The sequence below is a fragment of the Lepisosteus oculatus genome, chromosome 3 (genome assembly GCF_040954835.1).
Source record: "Lepisosteus oculatus isolate fLepOcu1 chromosome 3, fLepOcu1.hap2, whole genome shotgun sequence".
Classification (NCBI taxonomy): Eukaryota; Metazoa; Chordata; class Actinopteri; order Semionotiformes; family Lepisosteidae; genus Lepisosteus; species Lepisosteus oculatus.
The window spans coordinates 49,013,505-49,031,682 of NC_090698.1; the positions used below are offsets into that span (position 1 = coordinate 49,013,505).

General features: G+C 37.9%; 1 protein-coding gene across 2 annotated transcripts in view; it reads left to right on the plus strand.

Annotated features, from left to right (window-relative positions):
• Positions 1-18,178, plus strand: part of c6.2 (complement component 6, duplicate 2) — a 65,023-nt gene that overhangs the window by 36,773 nt on the left and 10,072 nt on the right. Inside the window, exons 6-15 of one of the 2 annotated variants that reach the window (XM_069187207.1) lie at positions 3,513-3,534; positions 4,130-4,222; positions 7,406-7,562; positions 8,000-8,144; positions 10,154-10,295; positions 10,708-10,843; positions 11,316-11,519; positions 12,355-12,595; positions 15,952-16,074; positions 17,600-17,766. In XM_069187207.1, coding sequence (XP_069043308.1) covers positions 3,513-3,534; positions 4,130-4,222; positions 7,406-7,562; positions 8,000-8,144; positions 10,154-10,295; positions 10,708-10,843; positions 11,316-11,519; positions 12,355-12,595; positions 15,952-16,074; positions 17,600-17,766 — 1,430 coding nt within the window. Of the gene's footprint in view, positions 1-3,025; positions 3,130-3,512; positions 3,535-4,035; positions 4,223-7,405; positions 7,563-7,999; positions 8,145-10,153; positions 10,296-10,707; positions 10,844-11,315; positions 11,520-12,354; positions 12,596-15,951; positions 16,075-17,599; positions 17,767-18,178 lie in introns of those variants that run through there. The other variant, XM_015368178.2, reaches the window with a different exon arrangement.

Sequence of the window (18,178 nt, forward strand, 5' to 3'; positions counted from 1 at the left end):
AGAAAGTAATGCTTTTCTCCAGTCAAAATGTAGGAAAAGTTAAATTTACTCATACAAATAGCAGATTTACTGGTTATACACACTATTACTTTTCAGGCTAAAGCTGAATGTTTCAGGCAAGTTTATTTTACAGTACAGTATGTGTATATACAGCGTATTCTAAATGATTTATCTGTTGTTTTTATAGAAATAGCCTGGAGGAGCTTAATCTAGGACAAGTCACATTCTACGCTTATTCTGGGCAGTCTTGAGTATCTAGGTTGTGGTGGAATGTTGTTTATTACTGTAACTGTCTAATGCTCATTTATCACAAATGAATTTATATGCTGACACAAAATGAAAATAAAAAATGATTAATTTTACACCAGTATGTCTTCGGGTGCATACTGACCATACAGTAATTGCATTTTAAATTATAAGCAAATAGGTTCATTCATTACTTCAGTACTGTTACACTAAATAGTATTACTAATTTATACGGCTGATGGTTTTTTAAAGCCTATTTCATTTGTACAGTTGGATATGTTACTGAAGTCACCTAGTACCTTGCTCAAAGCTACAAGAGCAGTGCCCCACTTTGGATTTGGACTCCAGGGGATCAAAGATAATTGATGAGGTAAATGACCATGACCTGCCTGAATAATGAAAATCACCTGGCTGCTATCAACACGATTGATGGCAGCCTGTCTGTGAGAGATGTTGCCCAGAAAATGAGATGTTCTGCTTCACCAAGCACCAATCAGCAGAGAAATGTCCTAGAAACCTGGCACTTTGGCGGGTCACATCCTAGAAGGTCCAGGACAGTCACATTTGTCAGATCCACTTGTGTAATTGTTTTCTGAATGCAGTTGCTACAACAAGAAAATTTATTGGAAGAACTACCCTGGACATCAGTAAAAATACTTTAACTTGCTTGACTTTACATGAAAATATTGTGCAAGCCTAGAGGACATTCAGGGGTTATGTTGGAAACCGAGACATAATATTGACATTGCTGTCTCCTGGGAGTGGTGTGTTTACTTATGATGAATCCCCTTCTGCACCTAAAAAGATTTGATGAAATACTGTGGAAACATGTGGATTCATCATGGTAAGAATCACCTTGATTCTTTAATTGGTATGTTTATTCTTGCTCTGTGGTTTTGTTTAATAACTATCCGAACTAGAAGAATTTGATTAAAACCATCTGAATTTAATATACAGTATACAGTACATTAATTATTTTAGGGTTGTCTGGACAATATTATGGAACGACAAATATGTGTAATGTGTTTTTCTGAGCATTTCATATATGTTTCTGAGCACCTCCTGACCTTTTCAAAAGCACCACACAACAGGGGACATGATAATTTTAATGTTCTACTGCAGAGTTTTTTTTCTTCCTTAAAATACTATGTTCATTTTTAATCACGGCTGCTTATCCTCTAAGGCAGAGGTCTGCAAGCATGGCCCTGTCCCTAGAGAGCCTTATTCATTCTTTCCTTATCAGTAGTCCAAAACATTCAACAAGCAGAGATTTAGAAATTTTAACATTTCCAGATGAAGCAAGTAATTAAGTAATTACGATCCCATTTTGAACAAATACCAGAAGACTCTGATTACAGAAGACCAGGGTTACAGACCTATACTCTGCACGATTGGTCCCTTTAGCAAACTTAGAAGTCTATCACTATTCATTTTTTTCAAGAGTTTTCACCTTTTTCACTTTCCCGTACTTGTTCATTGCTGTTAAAGGCAATGATCTGAGGTTTTCCATAGACCTCCATTTCCACTGACCTCCATTTTGCATTACAATCATTCTGAAGATTTCTTGGCATGTCTTCCACATCTTGTTTACTCTTCTTTTTTAAATATTCACAAGATTGTTTGTTACCGTATCATTCATCTTGCAGCAAAGGTTTGTGACCTGCAGCACTGCATTGTACAGTATCAGCCTCGCAAAATGTGCCTTTACTGTTTCCGTTGGAATGGAAGATGTGGAATTCGGATAAATAGTAAATACTGCAGTAGCATTGCTTGGGAAAAGGCTTGCCTGGGACTTTTGAATCAGCATACCTTCTCTTTTATTTTTTTTCCTCATTTCATTTTGGTCTGTTAAATGGTAAAATACAGCTCTTTCTTGAAAGCTCTCATAGATATTAAGTTCAAGGTTACATAATAACTGCATACTGTACATTGTGATTATCCATGGACACATTTTATCATTTTCATTAGATTTTGGGTATTTCACTTACTGTACATTATTATGTCTCTGTTGAATGGTAGGGTTAAATATTCAATTTCAAGTACAAGAAAGTATTACAAAATGAGAATTTTCATAGTACTGTACTTACATGTAGCTTGCAGTTCTAATTTATTGGTGTCAAGTCTTTCCAGAAGTTCACAAACTATTATTCAAGTTCTACATGAATAGCAGTTTGATTTAAATAATTTAAAGCCTCTTTTACCTAGGTATAAAGTAATGTATTATTCAGTTAAGGTTTTTTTTAACTGCCAAGAATGAAGCAGATCTCTGTGAATTCTAAAAAAATACTAAAACAGTAAACTGATTAAGATCAGATTACCGGTTACATTATAAAATGTGCACTGACTTTTAAATGTCAAAACACTTATTTAAATTCGATTTAGTTTAATGGAACTATTCTTTCAGAACAATTAAACTCAAATACAGAATGTGTATACTAAGGCAGAACTTTAGATGAAGTAAGTTACATACACAGCTGAAGAGACAGATATGTTGTACAAAATGTTTATTGAGACGACAAACTGCACGGTACTGTATGCATAAAAATTATTCATTGTTGTAAAAACATACCAGATAAGTTTCATAAAGACTAACATAATCACCTACAGTAGTAATCATTATTACCTCCTACAGTATATTAATTTTGTGTACACAACCTTAAGTGATACAAACCATATTTCAGTGGATTCTTCAAATTGGCACTTTTCTGCATCTCATTTAATCACTTTGCATTAATATTCAAAATCTTTATTTATAAAGTGCTTCAACACTCCCACAACCAGTGGGAGGGATTTTGAAATACAGCCCTTCAGCAACTCTGAGGAAAACCTCCTTAAATGTAGAGGTGTACTGTAACAGACCAATTTGTGTCATCCTGTCAGATGGTGAGTTCAGCCTTTTTCTCTTAACTTTACTCTTAAGTTGCTTTTCTGCATTACACAAGTCACATTTTTATTTGACTACAGTTAATCTTTAACAGCAACAATAAAGCTAATGATGTATTATTCTATTCCTTTCTCTGAAGCACTGCAAATATTCGCGATAAAACATTTTTAAGACAGACATGAACATTTTTTGGATGATGTTTAGATCATTAGATGGAGTAAATATAAAAATATACTGCATTTACTGCATATGCTTCAAAGTGCAGTTTTTATTTGTGATCAATACTTTTTGCTTAATTTAAGCTGGAAGTCCCAAATCAGTCTTTCTGTCAAACTAAGCCTGGTGCATGGGGGGAGCAGGCACACAACATTAGGGAAAAGAGAAATTAAACAGCTCTTTTCAGTGTGAACTGAGAATGCTGATAACTGGTCAGACTGAAAGGATGTTTTTTATATAAAATAAGTAACTAAGCAAGGATTCTCAATGCACAAAACAATAGCTCCACTCGTTGACACACATACTGACATAGACACTAGCAAGATTAGCCACAAAACCTGACACAGCTTGTTCTGCTGAATAGCTGACCTCTCTAGGAAAAGTCTTTTTTATTCGACTAGCAACAACTATGGGACATTTTTACTTGCTGGTGATGTCCCTGTCCCCATCACCATCTCACTATCATTTTTTATTTGACTCTGGCTTTCTGATCATGAGGTATGACAGATGCAATCACTGGCATTCAATAGAGTGTGACTTTTTATCAAATAAAAAAAAAACTTGTGATTATGCTAGATTTTTCAAGTTTAACACGTACGTTCATCAGAACATAATTTAAAGGTCTAAATAACTTTAATCATTTAAAGTACTGTATGTGGTTGCTTATTAATATTTTTCACCTCATACAGAGTCCACCCATCAGAACGTTTGTCATTTCCTCCACTGTGCCATGGATGGTCTGCAACCTCTTTTCATCTTGCTTACTTTTATCTGGCATATCAGAGGAAGTCTAGGCTGCTTATGTGATCGCTACCCATGGACTGCATGGACAAGCTGTTCCAAAACCTGCAATTATGGAACTCAGACCAGGGAAAGGTCAGTATAACCTCTAAGGTGACCATAATTACCCTGTTTTAGATTAAGTTTAGACCCAGCACATTATTTATAAACCATTTAAATTGTCATATAAAATTGATAAATAAAAGACTATAAGTCTATTCATAAATAAATGAGGCATTAAATGTGTGCAGTCAAAGACATTTTTCACTATTGTTAACTATATCAAAGGAAAATGTTGTAATAAAATCTAGCCAGTGGATTTTGGAAAACAGAAAATAATCTTACAAAGACAAGAACAGTTTGCAAACTCCAAATACACATGAGGTCAGAATGAAAAATAAAAACAGAGCCCTGAAGCTGTGAGGCAGCAGCAACAACCACCACAGCAGCAGGCCGCCCTGATAAAAAATACGGCAACACAACAAAGCAATACACTGCATAATGTAAAACTGTTGTGGTGGCACCTTCCAGTGATTGGAGAGCCATGTGACTGGGGAGATTGTACTCCTTATCAGCAGATTCCTCACAAACAGCTGTCAGGATCAGATAAGACAGGGAATTCAGGATCTCTTCTCCAGGGCAATACTGAACCCCTGTAGTAAATTGCACTAGCAAGCCAGCAGCTTGTTGCAACAAGCAGACAACTTAGAACACATTCCATACGGTACTAATTTAGAGTGAAAAACCCAGGTATATTTAAACCCAGGAATTTGGTCTCACACAAAACAAAATTTGCAGGTACTGTAAGAAGAAGTGCAATTATCCACCCTTACCCTCTAGTGAAATAGAAAGTCCCCAGATGCCATAATACATTATACAATGTGCAGTGCATAAAAACTAACAGCACAAATGACTTCAAAAATGATCTCAGACTGATTAGCAGGTGTCCATCATTTGCATCGGACAAATTTCTCATTGGCCTTTATCGGTCATGGCCTCCTAAAAATCCCCATCAATTAATTGGCTTAAATACTCTGTTCTCCTTCCAACTGATGTGAGGTGAGCGTACTGGCACACTACATCTGCCATCACGTCATCCAGGTGCGGCTGAACATCGGTGGTGGTGGAGGGGAATCCCCATTACCTGTAAAGCGCTTTGAGTGGAGTGTCCAGAAAAGCGCTATATAAGTGCAAGAAGTTATTATTTTAAAATTATTATGACTCCCAATCCAACATTGGGATCTATTTTCTCCATAGAAATTCTGTTTCTTTACTTCAGGACATTGTGGCACAGTGTCATGTGTCATACTGAAATGTCAACCTACTGCACATCTGATGACTCTACAACTAGCAGATGTTTCCAGCCAATAGTAATGTAAATTACATAATGCATTTGCATCTACTGTAGATCAAATACTAAGAGGATTCCAGTTCCTGAAGTATTTTGGCTGACCCATATCATTATGAAACCTTTGCTGTGCTTGATGGTGTACTTATTACATTTTTCGTTAAGGCACTTGCTTTTTCTTTGTGCCTGAGCATTTGACCCTGTGAAAGAGACACATTTCAATTCACAAGAGGATGCTCATGGATCAATGAACGCCCAGGAACTCAGCTGAAAGTTTTATGTAGATGTTGTTATGGTATACTGTTTTTGTTCCAATTCATGGCTGGTGGAGGAGCTGGAGCCTATTCCAGTAAGCAATGGGTGCAAGGCAGGATACAGTACATCATGGAAGAGATACCAGTCCACTGCAGTGCAGGCAGATAAAAACACAGACACACATTAATGTCTAGCGCAATCTTTTCCAGAAGCCAATTAATCTACCAGTACATCTTTGGACTGTAGGAGGAAACCTACAGTATGTGAACACAGAGAGAACATACTGTACAAACTCCAAGCAGAAAACACCCTGGTTCTGAAATTGAACCCAGGACCCCAATACTGCAAGACAGCAATGCTAACCACTGTGCTACCATTATCTCCTTCTTATTCAGTTTAATCATGTTTACTTCTAAATTGTTTTATTCACTTTTATAGTTCAGTTGTACAGACAGATCAACACATTCAATACACAGACACAGTGGTATTGTAGCTTTTTAAATAATAATGTGGATTTTAATCTGCCAAAACATTCTCACTTCACTGTCAGTGGAGGCTTCTTACACCTTTGCCATCCAATTTATTGTTTTATATCAGATTTTAATCTCTCAGAGGGGTTTTGTATTTTGTTTGTTCTTTAAAATTACATGAAACTATTCACATTAAACATTAAAACTGTTTTTTGACAGTTTTGCTTTAGAAGTCAATTTTTGAGCTTGTGTCTTACACTTCAGTCATGATCCTTGTGAAAGTAATCAGTTTCAATTCTAAATAAGCTCTACAATCCTCTAATGAGAGTCAATCGCAGAACTTATGTGTTAATAATCACCTAAGCATTATACAGTATATCTGTTTTTCTATAGGAAAAACAATGTTAGCATGTGAACATATCAGTATTAGGCATCTGTTGTTAAAGCCAGGGTATTTAAGTTCTATAACATTGGAGGGAAAGTCTGTGTTTCACACATGAGGCCTTTACCATTTGCTTTTTTTCCTTCATCTACTACCTGTGACTCAGCATTTTCCAGCTACTTTACATGAATTTTCATTCACCTACAGTATGTGAACACTCAGCACACAGATTGGCATCAGTAAAGATCATCAAACTCTTGATGCTAAAGAGCCCTGGCAAGGACTTGTAAATTACACACTTTTATTTTTAGACTACAATCTTTTGTAGTTATTTTGGATTACTTTAAATTTGGAAATTTAAATTTCATCCTTAATGTAAGTAATGACCTCAGCCAGGGTGTATCCTGCCTTGAGCTACTTGCTTGCCAAGATAGGTTTCAACTCTCCTGCAACCCTGTATTGAAAAAAGTAGTTAGAAAATGGAAGGATGAAATAATTAGAGGGAACAAACAAGAAATGTGAATAAATTCTCATTTGCTATAAGAACAGCAGCATGCCTATTGGAACAATCTGAATGAAGAGCTCAAGGGTTTAACAGCAGTGTGTCAGTGTTAATCTGATCAAACAAATTTACAGAACAGATCCCTCACCAGTCTATGATATTGTCCTGTTACACTTGTTTACCATAGTTTACTCTATGGCATATTAAACTTTCTTCTGTAGTGTGAATATCCTTGCAAGGATTTATAATGAATCCCAAAAAGCATGTCAGGTCAATTTAACTAAAGAGGCTAATTTCAACTATGGTTTCATATTCTCTCTAGGGAAAAGGTCTACAATGATTATTACCACAAAAACTACTGTTCCCAGCTTTGCACCTTCTCTGAAACCAGAGCATGCAATCAGGAAGCATGTCCCATCAACTGTCTGCTAGGGGATTATGGACTCTGGTCTCAGTGTTCTCCTTGCGCTAGAAAGAAGGTAAACTACGAAAGCTGATTTACTTACACAAAAGTATGTGGTATAACATGATTCTTAATACTATCAAGTGTAAAAACGAAAAACTATAATATTAATACTAATAAAAAATTATATTTTTATTTAAAAAATGACTTCCAGCAGTCGCATGAATGTGAATAGCCACAGGAGGTCAGTGTCTCAACACAAACAAACTGTGTACACTGTAGCAGCAAAGTAAGGAATATTGTATACTGTCAGTACTGTCAGAACAGTACACAAGTGTAACACAGTGTACAATATTGTTATTATTGTCCTTACACAAATAACTTTTAAAACTGTTCCAGGGCATTGGTTTAATTTATTCAGAGTAGAAAGTGGGAGCTTAGAGAAAAAAAAAACTAAATGAATAAATGACGGAATAGATTGTTTAACACAGTAGTCTAACATGTTTTCTGCAGTTTCGGACAAGGCACCTTTTGAGGCCCACACAGTTTAAGGGCCAGCCCTGCAGTGAGATACTGACTGAGGAAAGAAATTGTTACCCAACAGAGCTCTGCAGCATCAAAGAGATGGACTGCAGCACAAAGTTCTCCTGTAAAAATGGTATGAAGAATCTGTAATAGAAGTGATCAAACAGGCCCAGGCTGTTTTGTTTTGTTCTTTTTATGTACTGTATTTAATCAGCAGAACTGTAATAACGACAATTCAGCATACAGTTAACATAATACATGTCTATCATTTACAGGGTATCTTCATTGTGTAACTTATTCACCTCTTGAAACAAGTACTGTTAGAAAGTGATGATGAGATGCCAGGCCACTCATTTTATATATTTCATTTACACAACTTTAGAGAAAGGATATGAAATCTCAAGACTTCTGTTGAATTTGCAAACTGTATGGTCGGTCTGGTTTGTAGGGAAAACCAGTTCAGGGACGCCAAATATGTAATCATAGTGGCTCTCTGAAGGCACCAGTTCTGTAGGGTTTGGGCATTTACTGAGACAATTATTAATTGTAGCAGTAAATCACAAAGTTGATTCTTTTGATGGCTTTAGAATCCAACCATGCGACATAACTCAAACAACGCGCACACACAGGTACTAATACACGAGGATACATTTATTAATACATAGAATATGCATATAAACCTAACAGATCTTATCGAGAGGGTTATCAGAATACAAAAGGTATATATTCAGTCAGTTACAAAGTGTTACATATATCAAGAGGACATACGTTCAGTATATCATTCATTAAGACCGTTTCGTAAATGAACTTGGTTATAACTTCTACATTCGATACTCACAACAAGTACATAACTCTTAGGAATTAAATTGATATCAACTGGTTGGGATAACAATTGAATTCTCGAGCTGTAATGCATTGAAGTTGAATACTCATCCAATCTTTGGGGATTCAGATCTCCTGCGGGCACAAAGAAACAGTTGCAGGCTGTTGCTGTCCAATCTGCGCTCTCTGGCTCGGTGCCAGGCTGTGCTGTGCGGCTTGCGACGGTGCGCTGCTGTTGCTCACTGACCGGCTAGTTAGTGTTGGCTTTAACTAGCAAAGTTTGTGCACAGGAGAAAAGATGACTGTGGGTCCCAGCAAGTCAGGAAGAGGACCGGTTCGTTCCTGATGAGGAGCTAGATCTGAATAGTGATTCAGCTGTCCACAGTTCCGACCTGTTCACGAGGCCTGCTGCTGGTTACTCTCTGGCAACCTCCACTCTAGACTCTTAGAACAAAGGAAAGTTCTGGCACTCGGACACACTGGCCGTTCCGTGGTTGTCCGGGCTGAGTCTCAGGATGGCGCGCTGCGAGAATGTCCTGCCCTTGGGATTCTCCTTTGAATTCCTTTTAGAATCTTACTGAATCTTGTTGAATCTGAATCTGAATCTGAATCTCCATCTGAATCTAACAGGCTCTCTGTGTTGCCTGTTTTTACCTGGAGGAACTTCAGCTCATTGATTGGCTGAAAGTTCCATGGGCATCAGAGTCCCACGTGGGTTACTCGGCCCTACCAGTCCCTGATTGGTTGATCAAGGTGAGATATGAGTCACTTACTCCTGACACTTAGTAATGCAGTCCAGATGTCCAACTGGAACTCCCTAGACAGATAGGCGCCAATGGATGACCATTGATCATGATAGCCAGGCTTAGCTAAGTGCATCCCCCTTTGGGAGCTGTCCTAATCAAAAGAAAACATCTTGCATGAATGGTTTCTCTGTGGCTGCACCACAGAGATGAACAGAGAAATGGGGCCTCATTTGGGAAGCTCAGAAACACTTAATTCTGCCTTATTATTAAGCCTCGCCGCTACAGGTTCTCCCTTTAAAGGTTTGTACACTGAGTGGTGCTGTTTAAGAGACGTTAAACAGAAATCAATGCCCAGATGCTCGGAGCTCAATCCTCCGTGCACGGGGTGGTCGTGACACTCAATGATTATATTGGCCCTCCACTCTGTTTGTTTAACGTAGATGTCTGACAGCTGTAGCTGTTGTGTCCCAATCATTATGGTGGTTACCTTTACAATCCTGCTGTACTTAAAAGCTACTTAAAGAAGCTAGCTGTTTATTGTTTAATCTGTGGTACAATGATTTGTGTGCTTGAGGTCGCTGCATTCCCCAGACGTTGGAGTGCAATGATGAAAATGACTGTGGAGACAGGTCAGATGAGGAGTACTGTGCAGGTGTTAAAAAAGTCTGCAATCAAAGATTTGAAACCATCCCAAATGTTCAGCTGATGGGCAGTGGGTGAGTATAAAACATAAGAACAGTAGAAGAGACACAGCCTTTTATACCAAGAGTCAAAACACACTCTGACTTTTTAGAGATTCCAGGTGAACTGTACTGTACTGGCCCAGTCGATTTGTACTGTATGTATAAAATTTAATTCCAATACCCAAAATACTGTGGGCAAATGTTTGCCAGTTACTCTTTTTACAAATACATCAGCACTTCATTGTGAATTTACTGGGTTGCTTTCCTTGAATACTTGAACATGTACTGTGCTGAAAACTAGTCACCACTCAGTCTAGGGTTTTCCTGTCTTGTAAACTACTGTATGCTGAATTTTTACTGGGCTCAGATGGGGGTTTTTCTGGCTCAATGGTGACTCCAGATTAGCCCTTTGATTACTTTAACTACAGTAAAGACTTTCACTTAGGTTTGATATTATGGCTGAAGAGATCCGAGGTGAGGTTCTTGACAACACGTTCTACGGGGGTCAGTGCAACCTGACCAGAAGCAAAGACAGGAAATTTTATAGACTGCCAGCAAATATAGAAAATGTTGTTTTCAAGGTACGTGACTGTGTTACTGATACTTTGCAGAAAGAAAATGATGCAAAAGCAACAAAAAGACTTCAATATTTAAATATCAATCAAATTTAAAGAAAATACAAAAAATCAATATCTGATAAATAAGGCTACCCATGGAGTTTCCCCACTATATTTGATTATAAAATGATCAAAACGATTTAATCGCACAAGTTACTTGTCAATAAACTGTTGTGGTTCTGTAATAGGATCTCTGTACCATAAATTGTATGTACCTTTTACATAATTAGTTCTATGATGTCAAGATAATACAGATATCCACTGTAATCTAGAAGATAATAGTTTCATTTACAGTAGGTTCATAGACTAGAATAAGAGAACACAGACTATCATGACTTCTGGGAATGATGGATGAAAAAAATGATCAGAGTGATACTATGTATTACATGTAAGGAAAATAGGAATATTCCTCCACATGACTTTTTTGTTGTTCCAGGTAGAAAAACTTGAGGATTATAAAATAGAGTCTGAGCCAGATACCAATCCTGTCAATCTGGCCTCAGAACAATCGACCAGTTCCAGTTTTTCTGGAACAAGATCAGAATTTCGAGGAATTCCGCTACTATTCTCCAAACGCACCAAACAAAATTCATGGGGCTCCTCATTCTTCAGGACAGCTGTGAAAGCATCCCAAAAGAAAGTAAGTCAATGAAAGGATGATGTGCATGTTTTTGATGCAGTACAGAACAATTGTACAAAAAAATTCTGAAATCACTTCAGGGGAGCTTAGTATTTTGTTGCTTTTTTGCTATTTTAAGCAAAATTCTAATTTTGTGAATTCAAATTCAGCTCAAGCTTTATTAAGATTTAATTGATTTATTTGAAAAAATATGTTTTTTTATCTAAAGAATAGTAAACAGGATAAGCGAGTATCGCTTATCAAATTATCGCTTGTCAAATGATGTAATGATGTTAACTGAAAAAACATACAGTATGCTTTTTTTTCCTTGAAACATGCCTGAAGAAATGAGTTAAACTTTTGAAATTAAATTCTGTTTGCGGTTTGTTCTGATTTGTGCATTTATACTCTTCAGTAAACAGTAATTGCTTCTATTCTTTTTGTTGGAGATAATTGTGTATAATTCCACCCTTTTTGTAGGAAACATTTGTGAAATGTCCAACAATGTACTGTACATGTTATTGTTTGTCGGTTTTATATCATCATATAACATCATAGAACACATTTGGCTTACATTTATTAATAAATTGTTTATTAGCATGTACAGTATCTCATGCATTTTGCCTGCATCTTTTAATATATTCGAATGTAAAAATCCATAATTTATGGATCTATCTCCTGTATTTATGAACGTTTAATCAGGAGTATTTATGAAGTGCTTTTCTTCCCTGAAATAATTAAACAATAGACATTTTATGTTAATAAGCAAAATACATCTGCATAGACTTTTAGTTAATTATTATACTGTAAATAGCCATTTGACATTATTTTATGATGTCATTCTTTTCCCAAAAAGGATTCCAAATTCTTCCGTGTTCATCATGTGGTAGGAGTGTCCTCGTTCAGGATGAAGTCATCTGACCTTTACTTGTCTGATCCATTCCTGAGGGCCTTGAACAGTCTTCCCCTGGACTACAACTATGCATTATATATTAAAATATTTCAGCTCTTTGGAACCCATTATTTTTCCTCTGGAACACTGGGGGGCAGATATGACATCCTTTACCAGTATGACCGGGAAGAACTAAAAAATTCTGGTAAGTAGCAACTGACCAGATTAGTCTCTACTCTCTTTTAGAAAGATGTTTTTTTTATCAGAGCCATGGTCTGATAGGCCCTCCTGTTGCTGGTTCAGGTGTTGGTTACATCACTAGTCAACTGATCATAATTGGCACAGACTTGAGTAAGGCTGGGATTAGAGAGTCATGGGTCATTCAGCTGTCCAACAAACAGTGAGTCCTGTGAGTGTCAGGGTGCCTGCAGGTTTGCAGTCATTTCAGCCTGAGACACACAGCCTCTCTGTTGGTAGTAACTCTCCTGTGAGATGCTGCAGAGCCTGTAGTGTGTAAAATGACAAATGGCTCTGCAGGTGGGCTTGTCAGAGGAGCATGTCTATGTGTCTCACTCTCTGCCAAGGGAGTTTTGCTGAAGCTATAAAGCAGAGTCATATACTATGAAATGAGTGACACCAATTTAGGGGATGTAAAATAAATATATATATATTTGCCTTTAATAAGAAATACAGTGCCTTGAGTAAAAAAATAGTATTTCTTATTTTTCGTACGACTGAAAAAGGTACATTATAAGAAAGCCTCTACTGCATTGGTATAAGAGCTGTATATAAAAAAAAAATGCAATCACAATTGCTGTAAAAATTCTGACTTTGCCTTAATTAGGCAAATCATCCAAATTAAGACCCACACAAGTATTTATGTGATGTTGGATACTACTGATAAACAATAAGGGCATATTATTATTTGTATGAGCTTAACATGCAGAGGTTGCATAGTTATATGGAAATGGCCATGTCCGGTTCTTAGTCGGTTCTGCTTGACCCAGGCTTGTCTGGGTAGGTAGCAGTTCAGTTGGCATAGGTCTAATGCACCTGGTGATAATGCGCATGCTGTTGTTCAGGGTTGTGTCTACCTTCTTCGTGTGGCTGCTGTTGTGCCAGGCAGGAGAGCAGTATTCAGGTACCGAAAAGGATAGAGAAAGCATAGAGGTGCGTAAGAGGGTTAAATTTGCACTCCAGCTAGTGCCAGCTAGTCTTCGCAGGAGTTTTTCCTTGCTTGGATATTTGCTGCTGTTTGTTCGAGATGTCACTTGAAGGTCAGTGAGCATTCAAGGACAAGTCCTAGATATTTCGGGCTTTTCTCAAATGGAATTGTTTTGTCTTAGCACTTGACATTGATTGTTATGTTAGTAAGGCGATTGGCGAGGTGGAAAATGCTGCTCACTGTCTTGGTGATGCTAAGTTTAAACCTCCAGTCTTTGAAGTAGCAGTTCAGCTTGTTCAGGTCAGTCAATAGTGTAGTTTCTATTGCTTTGATGTCCGTGGAGCAATGTATAATAGCAATGTCGTCTGCGTATATGTACTTTTTGGCAGTTGTACATGTCAGCTGTGTAGATGTTAAATAGCACTGGCACCAGCACCGAGCCTTGTGGGACGCCACTCTTAAGGTAAAATTTCCTGGAGGTGTCGTTGCCCAGTGTTAAGGTAAATGATCTGTTAGAGATTAGTTCTTGGATAAAGAGGACCATTTTCTTGTTCAGGATGATACGAAGCAGTTTGAGTATGAGTCCTTTATGCCAGACCGTGTCATAAGCTGCTGTTAAGTCCACAAGAACAGCATCTGCTTTCTTTTTTTCTTGGAAGCATTGTTCGATATCGACGACCATACAACAGACCTGGTCGGAAAATGTTCATTTGGGAGCTGTGGGTCTACAATAGAGCTTATTCTGTTGTATATTAGCCTTTCCATAAGCTTGAAGGTGATGCAGAGGAGGCTGATTGGCCGGTAGCTTTATGGGTCCTCAAGTGGTTTGTTTGGTTTAAGAATAGGGATGACTTTTGCTGTTCTCCAGATCTTAGGCATTTTCTTTAGTAATAGGCAGTTGTTGAAAAATGCTAGTAGCCATTCTAAGGCAGGTGCAGAGAGGTGGGTAAGCTGTTCAGGATGCAGGTGGTCGGTCCAAGAGCTTTCCCTGCCTTGAGGGTGGAAATCGCTGCAATCAGTTCAGGAAAGGTGAAGCTGCTGTAGCTGTTTTCATCTCCTGAGCTGGCTCACCAGCTGTCGTGAATCTCTTGTTTAAATTTCCTGGCAAATCGCTTGTCTATGTGGGTTGGTTTGCCACTGTCAACAAGCACCTTTGCGATATCTTTGGCTTTGACCTGGTTTTGGATTTGTGGTTTATGGCTTTGGCCAGTCAGTCCGTTGATGGTTTGCCAGGCTCTTCTACTGGAGTGCTTCATGTCGATTTCAGAGACCGTGTTGTTCCACTCTTGTTTCCTTTTGTTGTCCAGGTATTCGACTAGAGTCAAGCCGTTGGATTGCGCTCTTTCGGTTGTGGTTGCTGACTCAAGTTCAGAGGCTGTTCTTACATTCTTCATCCCAGCCAGGAATGTAGGTCTTTCGAAGTCGTTAACATCAGTTGAATTTGGATCTGGAAGTTTAAGCGGAAAGGAGCTGGTTTCTTTGATGAATTTGGTCCAATTTGCAATTAGCGAACGGATGGAAGACTTGGAGTTGGTGTCACAAGTGCTTGGTGGAACATTACTACTGGTCTGTGCTGCGAGTTCAGAAATCTGCCTAGCACTGAGCGTTGTGGTGAAGGCATGTGGTTGTTTGTTGGGCTGAATAACACCAAGTCCAGGTTTGTTCCACTTTGCCACCTACCAGAGAAGAACATGTTGGCTTGTTTCTCATTGAACAGCAGAGTTAAACCTTGAATGGATGCCCAGTCAGCTAGGGCCTCGCCTTCTGGTGTGCTCTTTCGATAGCTCCAGTTGGTGTGTTCACAATTGAAATCACCAGCATAGATGACAGGATGCGGGTAGCTTGGAAGACTGGAGAACTGGGTACTAGGTTGTTTGTAGATATTGACAATAGCAAGGCCTTCTATTTCAATAGCAATCCACTATGTAGTATCTTCGTCCGGTGACTGGGCTACGTGCTTTGCATTTTTGTCAAGTTTTACTAGGGTAGCCATTCCATGGTGCGCATGATGGATGGCACCTATGAGGTGGTAGCCGTATATCTTGATATTGCTGTCGTCTCTGGTGTGAGTCTCTTGAAGAAGGATCACTTGAGCGTTGTGCTCTTGGCTCTAGTTAGGCCTTCCATGTTGATTTGCAGGATGCACGGACCTGTAGGTTCTTAAAAGCACCTTAGGTTATTTTCTTCTTGCAGAGTACAATTCATTACTGGTAAGCATTCCATGGTAAATTCGATTTGAAGAGCTTTTTGCTGTCAGAGACGTTGCCCAGGGGTCACTACGAAGAAGTAGCTCTTCTTGACCCCCAAATAAGGGCATAGTAAAAGGGCTTGAATGTTCACCATTTTTAAGCTACACAAGAGCTAATTTCAATATTGTTGTACTTTACAATCTGTAGGTTTCACAGATAGCGAGGCCACCGATTGTATCAGATCTGAGACCAGCAGAAGAATTTTTTTTTTTAAGAGAACAACGGTCAGAACAAAATGCATTACAAATAAGATGTCGGAAAGATATGAAGGTATGTATTATTATTTATTGGTGTTCTCCATTATTATTACTACAAAAAGTGCAAATTAAGTATTTCTCTTCAATATATCTGGTGACATTATTAATGTTCATATTACAAATTTGGCCGACAACTTTTTACAGTACATACATTATTAAATATAAGCCTGTTTTTTTTATATATAAACAAGATAATATAAAATAAAAATAAAAAGTCATAGTTATTAATCTAGAGTATCGTGTTCAAAAGGAGATATCCATATGCCTCTTCCTTTGTGCGTGGTATACAAATATCTTTGAAGACTTTGAGGAATTCTTGCCATTGTACAGAATTACATTGCAAGTCAAAGACAAAGAAGTGTTTTCTAAAAGAAGTGTTTTCAGTGCTGACAAATACTGTTTATTGTACTGTACATATAGTATAGAGCATGCCACAATTATTTGACACACCTTTTCAACTTGTGTTGTAGTTCCACTGCTGATGTCCTCTTAATGCAAGTATTCAGTAGCCAGTATTCTGTCCTTGTTTTTACTAAGGCAAGAACCTTGTAAACCTTCATGACTAGCTTTTGAAATCGTGTATTAGTGAATTAACAATGAAGATGTGAAGATTTAGTGATGAAATGTTGTGACAACTCCTATGGTCTCTTAAAATGTCATCTGACCTTTAAGTGTAAAGACCTGAATGCTGTCTGCAGAATTATGATTTGCTATAATCTTTATCCTGTGCACATGTAATATACATCAGCTTCATACTGCATGCTGATTTCTTAGAAGGGAAACTTTATCCTGACACCTACTGGTAGAAAAATACCACTCTGTGAAGAACAGTAAAAAGGGAACTGCAACACAATTTTTATATGTCAGGGTTAGGAAGAATCAGCATGATTGATGAGTGCATTTCAAACCACAATAAAAGTAAAATACACATAGTAACTTGTAAAATCTCCACTTTACATGACAAAATGGATGGAATTTCCAGGTACTGTATGTGCAGCACCATGTTCTGCAATTCAGAATGAGGCAAAAAGACTTCCAGTGACATGTTGTGGCCTTATTACATTGTAAACAAGCAGGCTTGTGAAAACATCTCTTTTAATCCAATAGAAATATTGCTGTTGATTTCAAGACGGTTTTGCCGACACATACTACTTACATGTTATCTCTGAATGCAGATCACATTGAAACATTTCTGCAGTGAAATATCTACTGCATAACCTGTATGTATTCGGTAGTATGTTCCATTACATTAGACATTACAGTGATTAGTGAGCAGGAAGGGCCACATCACGTCAGAATTCATGGGCACTTGAATGTGAGTTTGTGACAACACCGCAACTTACAGTCCTTTCAAAAAGTTAACAGTGTTGTGCAAAATTTGTCAAATGTGTAACTGACATTGAGCTGCTTGGCTGGGAGAAATTTAAATGAATGAAATAATGTTGTTACTGAGATTTAATAACTAGTCTGAGAAATTGGGTATGTAGTTCCCCTTTAAGATTGATGAGTGACGTGACACCAGTTTTTTCTGCTCTGAGGTTCCTTTCTGAAGGCATCTGAGAAGTACATGTCCATGGTGGTGGGTGGGAGGGCAGAGTACGCAGCTGCTTTGGCTTGGGAAAAGAAGGGAGTACTTCCAGAAGACACTGTATTCAAGAACTGGATGGAGTCAACCAAGGATAATCCAGTGTTTGTGGAATATGAGGTACTGTCCTACACATAGAGCAATTTTATTATGCCCATGTCTGTATGAGTATTGTGCTCCTCTCCCTTATTGCACATTGTCTTTGTTTTGTTTTTTAACACAAAGCTCAGTAATTTCACAACTCAATTGTTTTAGCCAAAAAGGACATTACATTTAAAAGGTATGCAGCAAAATAACTGGAGCCTAGCCTAACTGGTGGTTTAGATTTGGCAGATAAGTCTGTGAGTGGGGAATTGTATTGACATACAGTACCATGTGCAAAGGAATAAACAGAGGTTAATTTCACAATGAAAAATGAGAAGAAAAAATACAATGTTGTAGCTGTGGAGCCCTCTTCATGTGAACTTGATCTTCACACCTAAAGATGGCTCCTCAGCCTAGATCTCCCTCTACCCCATGTTCTCTTTAAGTA